The sequence below is a fragment of the Haliotis rufescens genome, unplaced genomic scaffold, assembly GCF_023055435.1.
Source record: "Haliotis rufescens isolate VD_foot unplaced genomic scaffold, xgHalRufe1.0.p SCAF_112, whole genome shotgun sequence".
Lineage (NCBI taxonomy): Eukaryota > Metazoa > Mollusca > Gastropoda > Lepetellida > Haliotidae > Haliotis > Haliotis rufescens.
This window is the reverse complement of record NW_025963794.1, coordinates 466,359-481,409: the sequence shown is the minus strand read 5'-3', so window position 1 is coordinate 481,409 and position 15,051 is coordinate 466,359. Positions and strand designations below refer to the sequence as shown.

Here is a 15,051-nt window from a genome sequence, read left to right as displayed (position 1 = left end):
TGGCATTTATGAAATATGTATCAAGTTTGTTTCAAGGTGTCAATAGCGGTAATCTGACTGTTGTTGCTGTTAATAATGGTGAGTTGTGCGATCTTCCGATTGCTTTACACAACGATTTCACCAAAATAACTGAAAACAATCTTAAAAGGAATCTTGAATAAAATTAATGAAGTTACAAGTCCAGATATTCAAAGAAAACTTTTTTATAACCAGACAGTGTAATTACAAGATTACATTGTGTCTTCCAGTACGGATTTGTTGACATGGTATTTCCGGTGTTACGTGCTCATGTTTATGTCTTTACGTTGGGGGAAAGAAAAAAACAAAACTCATTATGGCGTGGATAATGCACACCCCCTTCAACACAGCTGTGGTTTTTTTATTAAAAAAGTGTGCACTTTGTGTAGCCCTCTCACACAATCAATAGTATATTTCAATTCCATCAAAGTGTTTCAGCTAAACACTATGAAGAAAGCCAAGCTGGTGCAGCCTTCGACATTTACCGTCTTGGTAAAACCCTTGAGCATGTAGATTCAATTAGTGTCGGAAGACATATAATTTTGACAGAAACTAGCAATTTCATTTAAATTGAAAAGGAGCTCCAGTGATATGGGAGATTCGGAACCTGTGGAAAATGTAGACTTGCTTCATCATTTAGGATTACAGGGGCTGGGCTGAAGGGAAAATATGGTTCAGGGACTGTTGGACAGTCTAGGGAATAATGCTGACAAATCAGGAACCATTATCAGGGAATATCTGTCATATTGTTTTCAGCCACAATGGCTCTATCCCAGCATTATAAGTCAAGGGGAAACACATGTTAATAGCATGTAGACTTGATACTAAATCAGGCCAAAACTTTGATTATAATGCTATGTCACCAGCGCAATAATACAAATTATAAAGGACAAATTATAGACACAGTCTTATTATGCAGAGATTAGCGATACATGCTTCAGGTTGCCACTTTGTGGGACTATCTGCAAGACCTTGCTACAAGTCAATCAAATCTTCCTTGCCTGAAGACCATTCTGTCAGTACGAGACAACAAACACAAGGCAATGTGTGATGCAAGGTTGGTTGGTTGGTTTGTTGTTTAACGCCGCACTCAGCAATATTCCAGCTATATGATGACGTTCTGTAAAATAATCGAGTCTGGACCAGACAATCCAGTGATTAATATCATGAGCATCGATCCACGCAATTGGGATTGATGACATGCATCAACAAAGTCAGCGAGCCTGACCACCCGATCCCGTTAGTCGCCTTTTACAACAAGCATAGTTGCCTTTTACGGCAAGCATGGGTTGCTGAAGACCTATTCTACCCTGGATCTTCACAGGTATGTGATGCAAGGAGTGAGGGCTCACCAGGTGTGTTGTCCCCTCCGACGTAGCCTGCGATGGTGATGCCCAGTCCATGATTGTCCTTGGTCAGATCCACATCAAAGATTTCTACCTCCGGTACCTCATTCATATCATATGGTTGCTGAAAAATATGATTGTTCTGCTGATTAATAAACATCCCCTTACTCCTATGAAGCATTATATACTAGGTATAAGGCTACCTATTGATGAATATTATTATTCTTTTCAATCATGCAAACAGTAATATCTTTTTCGTATATCATAAACTTATCCTGCAATTAGTGAAAACTCTTAAGACACAGCAATCAATCGACATCATATCCTTTCTTTATTACGATAACGTTGCTGATGTTAGATGTGTTAGTGTAGGTAATCTGGTGAACAAGCACCTGACCAGCCATGATGCTCCTGATCTTATCAGTGTGAGTGTAGGTTATCTGGTGAACAAGCACCTGACCAGCCATGATGTTCCTGACGTTATCTGTGTGAGTGTAGGCTTACCTGGTGAACAAGCACCTGCCCAGCCATGATGTTGCTAATGTTATCTGTGTGAGTGTAGGCTTACTGAGTGGACAAGCACCTGCCAAGCCATGATGTTCCTGATGTTATCTGTAAGTGTAAGCTTACCGGGTGAACAAGCACCTGCCAAGCCATGATGTTCCTAATGTTATCTGTAAGTGTAGGCTTACTGAGTGGACAAGCACCTGCCAAGCCATGATGTTGCTGGTGTTATCAGTGGGAGTGTAGGCTTACCGGGTGGACCTGCACCTGCCCAGCCAGGATGTTCCTACTGTTATCAGTGTGAGTGTAGGCTTACCGGGTGAACAAGCACCTGCCCAGCCATGATGTTGCTGATGTTATCAGTGTGAGTGTAGGCTTACCGGGTGAACAAGCTCCTGCCCAGCCATGATGTTGCTGGTGTTATCAGTGTGAGTGTAGGCTTACCTGGTGAACAAGCACCTGCCAAGCCATGATGTTCCTGATGTTATCTGTAAGTGTAGGCTTACCTGATGAACAAGCACCTGCCCAGCCATGATGTTCCTGATGTTATCTGTGTGAGTGTAGGCTTACTGAGAGGATGGTGTTATCAGTGTAAGTGTAGGCTTACCGGTTGGACCTGCACCTGCCCTGCCATGATGTTCAAGATGTTATCTTTGTGAGTGTAGGCTTACTGAGGGGATGGTGTTATCAGTGTGAGTGTAGGCTTACCGGGTGGACCTGCACCTGCCAAGCCATGATGTTCCTGATGTTATCTGTGTGAGTGTAGGCTTACCGGGTGGACCTGCACCTGCCCTGCCATGATGTTCCTGATGTTATCAGTGTGAGTGTAGGCTTACCGGGTGGACCTGCACCTGCCCCGCCATGATGTTCCTGATGTTATCTGTGTGAGTGTAGGCTTACTGAGGGGATGGTGTTATATGTGTGAGTGTAGGCTTACCGGGTGGACCTGCACCTGCCCCGCCATGATGTTCCTGATGTTATCTGTGTGAGTGTAGGCTTACTGAGGGGATGGTGTTATCTGTGTGAGTGTAGGCTTACCGGGTGGACCTGCACCTGCCCAGCCATGATGTTCCTGATGGACTGTTCCTCCTGCATCCTCATGTCCAGGTTCTCCTGGGAGTCCATGGCCATGATGGCGTTGATCTGATCCAGGTGATCATCAAGGAGATGGGTGGGGACGACTGGGGCATGGGGGATCTGGAAGGGTGGGGGCTCCATCACTGACCGAGCGACGATGAGGCGGACATTACTCCCAGACTGCCGGAGAACCAGGGCCACCTGTTCTGACCCCATTCCTCGAACATTCACCTCTCCGATCTGAAGGATGTGATCTCCACTTCGCAGCCGTGTGTCCTGGAAAGAAAAGCAAAAATACTTAATTCTGAACTCAATATACATTATATATCACAAAAACAAACAGAAATTCATCTCATCTTGGGGGAATCTCTTTTCACAACCTCATGGCACAGTAAACAAACAGACAAGTTATTCCTATCATGTAAATCTCACTGTTTCGACTGTTTTCTACAAATGCAGTGGATACACATTTTCTCTTCCGCATCCATGAAGCTGTCTGTACTTGTTACTCTGTTGACTGTACAAACAGCTGTGGGACCTGAAGTACACACATTTCAGTATAAGTCTGTAATATCACACAACACCAGTGCCACCCCAGGCACACAGTGGGCATAGAGGGAGAAGGTGAACGTGCCAGAATAACAAAAAAAATCACATACAAATTTTCAGAAAGAAGAAGAAGAATCATAATAATAATGTTCAGATAAATAATGCGCCAAACCCACACTCTGAAGCATGCTCAATGTGCGACATTACTACCCAGTCAATGGATCAGTGTGCACTCGATTTTCATTCTGGATCAGTGCACACTCAATGTTCATTATCAGCTCCCTGGGGAGAATACAACCCAAGCTGCCTGTGAGGCGCTAGAAGCCTAACAGTCACATTACTATCTCTTCCTACCGGGCTATGAATACCAAAAGCAAAGTTTGTATTCCACATTGGTCTAATGCTCCCAAGGAGGGTCAAAAACTGAGTTACCTAAGAAATAAAACAAATAATTAACATGAAATAAAAGCCTGCAGGGATTCAATTTTCTTCCTGTCTGTGTAGGTTCAGTGCCTCCGTACTCGTACAGAATAATCCATCAGGTAATTACTTCATGGAACAGCCAATGAAAAAACTTTTAAACAATTAGTATTTCTTTCAAGACTTCAATTTACTACAATTCGTTTTTCAACTTTAATTTCAAGATGTCTCGTTCTGTTTGCCATGATCGAACTTGACATTTCCAAGCTCATGTCGTAGGCCCACTTTTTTAATCTTCAATCTTGCTCTTGGTTCAGTCAATTTTCACAAAGAAAAAACCAGTTCGGTGACCAATCTGTACGCACCCTTGGATGCAAATGGCATTAACATTTATTCAATCTCATTTATACCTGTTAAAAAACATCCAAAACAGAAAGAAAACCCAAACATTCTTGACTTGGTCTTTTCAATGGATACAACTAAGACTGAGGTGAATGCTCCTGGCAAACAGACAATGAGAGCCCGGGATGTTCTGGAGGGTTTCTTCAGTGGAAGTCTCCGTCCCTGGTCTGTCTTCCGTTATACTCAGGTCAGTACCTGATACGTAACTTAGATAAATAACCATGCTTCAGAAAACAGCTGACAAATATTTAGCTAAGAAACAGCTTTGATCTTTTGATGATGTTCCACATCGCTCTCTGATGGCAGTGTTTTCAATCATAATCACACGGCACACACTGTAGTTTTCGTTTGGAGGTTTATGTCAACACTTCAATGTCAAGGTGGTTAATTGCTCAACTGAATCGGGTCAGCTGTCACACAATCAACCTTCACCTCAACCTCTAATCATGGCGGACTTATCCATATCTCAGAAGTTGTATTGGCAATGGCAACTATCATTTGTCATAAAGATCTTTTTCTTATTTATTGTTCATTGATCAATAAGAATGGCACTTTCAATGAACTAAACAAACACTACCTTGAACCCAATTCTAGTTTCAGAAAGTTCATATTTGATCACATTTGTTGTGCTGTATGATCCACTATCATCAAGAGAGCATGTTCTGCATCATTCCAGCCATTTCAAATCTGGAAACAGGATTTCTAACTACAATAGGCCTGCCCACAACCCCTTTCACCAAAAAAGGACTAACCTGAATGTGATGACACTGTTTATAGTATGTAGTCAATGACAGCTTTATATTTGGAGAAAATATAATATTTGAACTGCTCTCAATAATCAACAATCAAGATCCATGGCACCACTTAGGTTAGCCAACCATCTTGCATTTAAAAATTAATAAATATTTGTTATTACTATTTCTTTGTTGTCTCAGCAATGATCTAAGCTGTCTGGGTACGATCACACGCAATCAACTAAGTCACCAAGCCTGGGACCCGTGAAGATCCGGGGTAGAATAGGTCTTCAACAACCAATGCTTGCTGTAAAAGGTGTCTATGCTTGTCGTAAGAGGCAACTAAGGGAATCGGGTGGTCAGGCTCGCTGACTTGGTTGATGCATGTCATCGTATCCCAATTACATGGTCAATGCTCATGATGTCAATCAATGGATTGTCTGGTTCAGACTTGATTATTACACACCGCTATCATACAGCTGGAATATTATGCTGAGTGTGGCGTTAAACAACAAATAAACAAACAAACACCAAGACTGAACACTTAATCCATTTGGTACGACCAGCATAGGCAATGCTGGGGACCTATTCTAACCAAGACTCCCCATGGTGAAAAGATTAATAAAACAATGACCACAATGATCTAGAATATTGGTGCAAAAGGACCCTTTGAGGACGATGACCTGTTCCACAGAGATCTGTTAAATCCTCATATTTCAACAAAAACAAAAAGAAAAAAAAGTAAAAGGGAGTTTCACTTTCAGAGCCTTCTGGGGAAAGCAAACATGAGACACCATTGATATATCATATCTTGAGATTACAAATCTGCCTTCAAAGGATAAAAAAATACTCAAAAATCAACGTACACGTCAGATACTGTAACAATTTGTGTCTCTTGTCAGACATGTCTCTAAACAAACACTGCGAAGCTGACATCCTGACAACTACTGATCAATGGTGGGAACCTCAACCGATCATGTTTGCCAGCTCGTACTAAGTCCCTTTATCTCAGCCATTCACGACCAATATTCACTGCTCACAATTTCTCGCTTTGTGTACTCAGCGTGAATGCCCAGAAAACATTCAAGGCAATCCCAAAGTAATTGAAGCCTGCATGCATGTGAGCCCCAACATTGCCTAGTTGTCAGGAAAGTACTCTAAATGACACGTATTTACAAAACTGGACAAATCCAAAAAATACTTGAGGGTCTTTGACCTTGAAGCCCCATCTTAGGTATGTTATTATGAAGATTGTAGAGGGAACAGGTTTTTCTATCTTTGTACCACACATGTTAATATCTCAACATCGGACTCTTACCAGGACAGCCTTGTGTCTAAAGATTACAGCTACAAATCCTTCAAAAATTTCAATGGAATCAGGCTGGAGCAATTTGTTTGACAAATAGAAATTTTAACAGTAATAAGTGCATCATATGATTCCTACACAAGTGCTACCAAATCTCCATATTGGAGGATTACTGTATTAAAACGCAATGTTCCTGAAGAAGGCGCCAAGGGACTTAATTTATGGTTCACAACTGAAAAATAATGAAAAGACGTATCGTCTTATAAGACTCAAACATTTCCATTGATTTGTTGTAATGACTATAAACTTTCATTAATAAGTCGATGAACACATGACATCTGTTGTATCAATACTGATATGAAATGTGAAAAAGCAATTTTCAGTATGGCCAACAGGGCAAGAATGTCCCAGCAGTTGATGTCAATATTACTACAAGACAAGGCTGCAGTGGATATTATCAAAGGCTTCATACATCCTCAGATGGACATGGCATTTTCAGTACTGATCAATGCATTCACCGTCATTCTGTTTGCCTGGAGTATTTACTTTTTAGTATGGCAGGTGTTGCACAACTTATTGAGACTGCAAGAGACTAATCTTCCATCAGGAGTTCACTCGTACCAAAGCTAATTTGTGGTTGCAGAACTAAAGACAAGATAATACGGATGGTCAACTTCTCCTGTCCATGAAATCATTAGTTTACCAGTACATAGCCAACCTCTAAATGCCACTCAAGGATCAAGTGACTATGATTAACTCTGCTCTTACGCCTTCTCTAAACCAGTGTTGGTACTCAAATAACATACCAATTTCATGCCACTTAACCAATGTTCAATGTTGTTCAATGTATTGTCATAATTCCAGGCCTTTTCCCGAAGTCACCTGTATAGAGACTCATCCTGAATAGATGCCCAAGGTCCACACGGACAATGACAGAAACTGATGCAAACTGTTAATTTCTTGTAATAATGCAACATTGTTGATACTTGATCTTGACAAAGAAATAGACCAGGGCCCACTTGCACAAAGCGATCTTAGCGCAAAGATGATCATAACTCCCATACTATAACATAGGTTTACAATAGTCGTAGCGCTAAGATCGCCTTGTGCATGTGAGCCCAGGAACCAAATACAATCTCTCATCACAAACAATAAGTAGTACAATCTCGAATCAGAGAACCACAATCAAAGCTACAAAGAAAATTATTTCTGAGCTCCATGCTTTGAATTTTGTTCTGACTCTTAACCAAGGTCCTCTATTACAAGAAACTGATTTTGTTTGGCATCACTTCCTGGCCATGACTCTTTGACTTCCCCCTCGGTGGAAGAACACGATATGTGAGAAGACCGCCATCTGCTCCGTGGCATGAGTACGGTTTCACATAATGGACATCCTCCAGATCAGCATCGAGCTTCACATCCTCATCACGACTATATTTATCTTCCAGCAAGAAGGAAAGGAGACACAAGAAAAAAAGTTTGTCATCATTTCATACAGGTGAAATGCTACACCAGTGCATCGTAGGTTTTCATGCGACGATACAAAACATTTTTTTTATCGATACAAGAAGATACATTTGCAAAAATATATTACTTACTACTAAGTTCTTACAACTACAAGTTCACGACTACAAATAGCAACCTCGCACATGTGCCTACAGCTAGCTTTTCCTTTGGAAGCTGATCTGACATAAAATTGTGTATCACGATACAAATTGTATCATGACCTCGCTGTATCGTTTCATCCCTCATATTTTAATGACTAAGTATTCTGACGTGAAATTGTGAATCACGATACACATCGTATCTTGATACGTATCGTATCCTGACCTCGCTTTATCGTTTCACCCCTAATATTTTAATGACTAAGTATTCCATATCATCTTGGCCATTATCTTCTGGATAATGTTTCACAAACCAAATTTGACATTGGTGATCTGATTTTGTGGGGCACACTGTTGTCCCAGTCATCTGACACATCACAATTCACTGTGGAGCTCCGTAGGCATGCCAGAAACCTGATCATGAATTTGAGTGCCAGATTTGCCCTGATCATGTTTCTAGGTTTGTCAGTACCATACCCGGACCCGTGAAGATCCAGGGTAGAATAGGTCTTCAGCAACCCATGCTTGGCGTAAAAGACGACTATGCTTGTCGTAAAAGGCGACTAACGAGATCGGGTGGTCAGGCTTGCTGACTTGGTTGATGCATGTCATCGATCCCAATTGCGTGGATCAATGCTCATGATATCAATCACGGGATTACAATTAAAAATATCAAAGCAACGCGAAACCAAACTTGCTCACCCACTCACTCATTTCAATATGATTCAAAGTCCATTGCAATATTTCTTCATATGAATTTTAAACAAATCCGACAGAAAATCTCCCAATTTGGTGTTTGTTAAGAGTTATTACATTTTGATTTCCCTTCTCTAACTGAAAGATAATAATATCACAACCAGAAATGGAACATGAAGTATTACAGAGGTTTCAAATGAGTAGGATCTCCTATTTCAGAGCTTGCACACAAAACAAACTTGATCTGAGAGAAAGAGTTACTAACGTAACCATAAACATGATAAAGCCGTAAATGTCTTTCAAGCCAACCCTACAGTTTGACACATTAGCCCCAAGTATTCTTCTAAAGACAATGACCTGTCCGAGGGCACAACAGAAGATGAGTTTCACTCCTTAGACACTGATGCTGTGCTGAGAAATAAATGTGGCTTGACATCTGATGGCAGAGGAGACAGCCAGATTTAAACGCCATCAAATAATACAATGTAATTATAGAACTTTCATCACATGCTCTGATGGAATTAAAGAGCCATTAAGACCGTAATTACTGGAAAAGGCAGAGATCTTTGTGATCGACCTCTGCCTAGACTGTTCAAGTGAAAAAGACAGATTTGAGGCATTTCAAAATGGCCGCTAATGCTGTCTGCTACAAAAGTGAAATTAGGTACCAACAGGGTCAGAATTCTGTCAATCACAAGTGTGGGATTGAATATTATCATGGTCTTGTAAAAGGAACAGCAAAATTGATGTTGGGATCTTGGAACATGCTAATTGAGGGGTGCTTTTACTCACCATGGACCACTAAATTTATATGAGAAAAAATGATTATCGTCTCAATACTTGAACATTTGTTGAAACAACTTTTCATATTAATGAGAAAAAAAGCAGAAATCATTCAAATGCTAATATTATCACAAATTTTCTTTACAAAAGTGATGTTTGTACAGATTCATTTGAGTTTGATAAATCTGTCTTTAATACAGTGGTATGAGATAAATCTGTCTGTAATACAGTGGTGTGAGATAAATCTGTCTGTAATACAGTGGTGTGAGATAAATCTGTCTGTAACACAGTGGTGCAAGGAGATAAATCTGTCTATAACAGTGGTGTGAGATAAAAAAAATTCCGCATAATATTCGAAAAAAAAAAGATTTCTCAAAAATACTGAATCCACTACTATAGAACAACTTTTCATATTAATGAGAAAAAAAGCAGAAATCATTCAAATGCTAATATTATCACAAATTTTCTTTACAAAAGTGATGTTTGTACAGATTCATTTGAGTTTGATAAATCTGTCTTTAATACAGTGGTATGAGATAAATCTGTCTGTAATACAGTGGTGTGAGATAAATCTGTCTGTAACACAGTGGTGCAAGGAGATAAATCTGTCTATAACAGTGGTGTGAGATAAATCTGTCTGTAACACAGTGGTGTGAGATAAATCTGTCTGTAACACAGTGGTGTCAGATAAATCTGTCTGAAACACAGTGGTGCAAGGAGATAAATCTGTCTGTAACACAGTGGTGCAAGGAGATAAATCTGTCTGTAACACAGTGTAGTGAGATAAATCTGTCTGTACCACAGTGGTGTGAGACAAATCTGTCTGTAATACAGTGGTGTGAGATAAATCTGTCTGTAACACAGTGGTGTCAGATAAATCTGTCTGAAACACAGTGGTGCAAGGAGATAAATATGTCTGTAACACAGTGGTGCAAGGAGATAAATCTGTCTGTAACACAGTGTAGTGAGATAAATCTGTCTGTACCACAGTGGTGTGAGACAAATCTGTCTGTAATACAGTGGTGTGAGATAAATCTGTCTGTAACACAGTGGTGCAAGGAGATAAATCTGTCTGTAACACAGTGTAGTGAGATAAATCTGTCTGTAACACAGTGGTGTGAGATAAATCTGTCTGTAACACAGTGGTGTGAGATAAATCTGTCTGAACTACAGTGGTGTGAGATAAATCTCTCTTTAACACAGTGGAGTGTGATAAATCTCTCTGTAACACAATTGTGTGCAATTATGTATGTATATATATCTATATATATATAACATTGATGGTGTACATATCTGTCTGTATCACAGTAGTGTGACATGATTGACATATCCAACTGTGGCGTGAGGAAAACCTGACTTCAAAAGTAGTGTTTATTATCTCTGACTACCATCGTGACTAGTGCACTCACCACATCTGCCACGCCTCCCGGCAATATAGTCTTGACAACCACCCCTGTGCTTCGTCCTCCAATGATTCCAAATCCAAGGCCTGTTCCATCATTAATAAGATCAATAACTTCAATTTGGGTCCATTCGGTGCTTAGCTGAAAGGAAAGAAAAAAACATTAAAAAACACCAAACAAAAAATACACTTGTTACACACAAAAGATAAAACATAATGATACAAACAAAAGATGATAATGTCATCGTTTTCACCGGCCACTTAAAGGGTTTGCGTCATAGAAGTACGGACTATCAGAGGCACTTCATGACTGATTATGCTCTGGTGCTGACATTTTGAACTGAAATCATTTCAGCCTGGTCTTCATGTATGTGATAACCGAAGTAGTACCAGTACTTCCAGTGTTTCAGTAGTCATGGGAATAACAGACAAATGGTCGTGTGTAAGCCTGAATGACTCACAAGGAATAACCATTACACAGTTACAAGTAAGTTATAACCGAATCACTGGTTGATTCCAAGAAAACGTGTTCCAAGATTGCTGTGTCCTGCTGAGTTTACAAGAAAATACACAAGGTAATCTTAATCCCTACATGTAAAACAATGCCTAGCAGAACGCAAAATACAATTTAAACGGTAAACCAACATGTCTGGTGATTTTTTATCTCCAATTTCAAATTTGTACTGACCAAATTTCTTATCACCCCTTCATTTACCGCATAATATTCGAAAAAAAAAAGATTTCTCAAAAATACTGAATCCACTACTATAAAGGGGGTGCGCATTAAACTTGGGTGCGCACTATACTCAAGAAAATACGCTACTCTATATTTGTCCTTGGTTTGACCTATTGACCATTTGAACATTAATTTGTTAATTATTTCAGACATCACATCAGCCTTCAGTTGAAAAGTATACAAGCAAACTTCTCAAGTTTCAACAAACATTGCTGTGCTGTAATTCTGCTCCAGAACAAATTGTTTTATAAGGAAAGGTGGAATGGCAATGAAAAGGATGCAATTCCAATTATATAGTTGCGACCTCGGATGATTAGTCTTGTTAGCATGGACTCATATCTGCCCAGTCTTTACTCCAGAGTCATAAGGAGAATTCCAGGTGTTATTCCATCCGCAAGACATATATAATTCCTTGTTTGTCCTGGCTGCTGCTGGTGGAATTGGAAGTGACAGGTTGTTAAGCCAGGGTATTATGACCAGATTAGCTGAGTAGAAATTGCCAGGATTTGTTGCAGTCCCACAAAGCAGACACTGAGACAGCAGAGTGGACACACTTCAAGCTGGCTCGTATACCCAGTTGTGATGGGTCAGGGTCACATCTTCCAATGTTGTATCCCTACTTCAGCTTATGTAACATATTAAAAGCATGGTCAGATCCAGCACAATCTCAGGCCAGTAACATACTCAGTAGAAGCACATCTTCAGATCAGGAACATTGCTTAGTTTGTTGGTTGGTTTGTTGATTTACGCCGCACTCAGCAATATTCCAGCTATATGACGGCGGTCTGTAAATAATCAAGTCTGGACCACACAATCCAGTGATTAATATCATGAGCATCGATCCACGCAATTGGGATCGATGACATGCAGCAAACAAGTCAGCGAGCCTGACCACCCGATCCCGTCAGTTGCCTCTTACGACAAGCATAGTCACCTTTTACGGCAAGCATTGGTTGCTGAAGACCTATCCTAACCCGGAATCTTCAAATCAGCAACATTGCTTAGTTGAAGAATGTGCTAAGACCAGGAACAAACTCAGTTCAAGAAGATACTCAGATCAGGAATATTGCTCATTTGAAGAATGTTTTATAACATTGCTCAGTTCAAGCACATTTGCTCAGACCAGGAACATGTTCAGTTACAACTTAAGCCCAGATAGGCAACATTGCTCAGTTGAATGTGCTAAGATCTAGAACACTGCTCAGCTCAAACACATGCCTGGGACAGGAATATGTTCAGTTGATGCAGTTCTGCAGCACATTCAAAAATGAGAGAAACAAACTTTGACATAAACAATGATATTTATCGCATCCAACTTGAGGTACTGATAAAAACCCTAGTCACAAAGTAAAGCGACACAAACCAAAACAAAGCTCATAAAACCCTTCCAATGATGTATCAAGCCTATATGTAATCCCGACAGAGTCGCTATATACACGAACAAGAACCAATAAATGGCAAATATGAGCATGTTTATGTATATCTCCCAGCTCTTGCTGCCAACGAGCCCCTTGGTACCACCTAACAACAAAGAACAGGAAGCAGAGTGATTGAATGAATGCTACAATATTAGGTTCACCAAAACTTGCGCTAAATTTCCATTTGGAGAGATTTCTTGCAAAGTATTTTGGCACAATGCTCAATTTAATGATCTCTGGTTTTCCTGTTCTACTCATAAAAGTTGGTTCCAACATTTGTCCGGTTATGTCATGTTGTGGGAATACTATTGCACTCTAGGCTCTATGCTCTATGCACTGGCAACTCACAACTGAGCCATTGTGGCAGAAAACTGGTAAGAAACCCATACACTACAAAACTTGGCCTCCTGATTATCAAAGATTTACATTTCAAAAGAAATCAAACTGGAAAATGCCTTGATATAAAACAAAAAGGCACGAGCATCATTAGATGATCCTTCATCAATAAAGCATTGGAATAATTTCTAGCAGCAAATCTTGTTACACATAAATGGAAGTTTTGAATTGATATGTTTGCAAACACCAGATGAAAGAGTTAAAATATGTTTCACATGAAACCTGAAAATGGTCACGTTGAACCTGTTTCAGTAAGTCACAATGTTTCAGTGAGTCAATGTTTCTGAGTCAATGTTTCAGTGAGTCACAATGTTTCAGTGAGTCAATGTTTCTGTGAGTCACAATGTTTCAGTGAGTCACAATGTTTCAACATGCTATCCGCACACCCCAAAGGGCTTTACATTGAATGCTATGACAGATTAGCCAAATAAACCCTCCTAATTTGTGTATAAAGTATTAACAAGTCCACTTCAATCCATGAACTCTTGTTTCTTCACCTGATTCCTCCACTTCAGACTAAATAGCCACATTTAATTGTTCCACTGTTGAACCACAAAATTGCCAATCATGTCAAGAACCTTTCAAATTCTTCTATCAGAAAAATAATCGAATACGCCGCCATGAAAAACTGACAAGGAAAACAAAACACCAGAATCTAGGTTTCCCCATCTGTGAAATAATTCAGGAAAAAATACCAATGCTTTTTGATCTGTGAACATTTTGATTTGGTCTTGACGATAAAAGTTTGACAAATCCATAAAGTCCAAAGGAGTAGAATTGCACCAACACATCAAGGAATGGTCTATAGGATCAATTCAATTTATCACTCAAGTATTTCTCTACGCCAGATCAACAAAAGGCCTTTGGAAGGGAGCTTGTTTGCTTTGTATCTGGGTCTCCGTCAAGGTGGAAACTTAACCAAAAGGTGGCTCAGCTTACCTCTACTCTTGGAGCTTTGAATTATTGTAAGAATTATCATTCAATCCATCAGATGTTATATGTGTGACCAACGCAGAGAAAATGATGCCCTTAATGGGACACACAAAAACAGGTTTTGTGTGGAACATGGGAAATGAAAGCCCAAAGGTTTTTTATAGTCACAATGTTTGAAGGGATGGAAACTTTATTTTCTCATAATGCAATTCTCTTTTGACGCTTGTATATTTACCATTCAAATCAAATCAAACGTAAGCATTTCAGACGAATGCTTCTTTACACAGAACTGACATCAAAACAAGCAAGAAGAACAGAACGTGGTCTCATCTTGATTTTGATTCTGAAGTGGCATTTGGAAATTTTTAGAAAACAAAAATGGTTAGAGTGGATGTTGTTTTATACAGTCAGCATTATGGCTGGCCAGTAAGTAATACCGTCTGGGTCAGGCAAACTAGTGGTTAATAGTATGAGCAACAACATAGTGAAACAATGACACATTTAGCCACATCACCACCTCGTCCTCATTTTCTACAATGTATTCTTAAACTGGTAGATCCCAATAAATCCTTCAACACTGACTTCCTGAAGAGTTATTCATCGGTGAGATCAAGCGACATCTCCTGGGTGCCGTTGTACAAAGCAGTCTTAGCGCTAAGGTGACCATAACTCCAATAGATTAAAATAGACTTACGACAGTCGTAGTGCTAAGGTTGTTTTGTACAAC

At 39.8% G+C, this 15,051-nt stretch overlaps 1 protein-coding gene across 1 annotated transcript in view; it reads right to left on the bottom strand.

Moving 5' to 3' along the window:
* Positions 1-15,051, bottom strand: part of LOC124134560 (multiple PDZ domain protein-like) — a 314,294-nt gene that overhangs the window by 175,602 nt on the left and 123,641 nt on the right. Inside the window, exons 7-9 of the mRNA XM_048393058.1 lie at positions 10,849-10,983; positions 2,907-3,221; positions 1,371-1,488 (exon numbers count right to left, since the gene is read on the bottom strand). Of these exons, the coding sequence (XP_048249015.1) occupies positions 1,371-1,488; positions 2,907-3,221; positions 10,849-10,983 (568 nt within the window). The remainder of the gene's footprint in view (positions 1-1,370; positions 1,489-2,906; positions 3,222-10,848; positions 10,984-15,051) is intronic.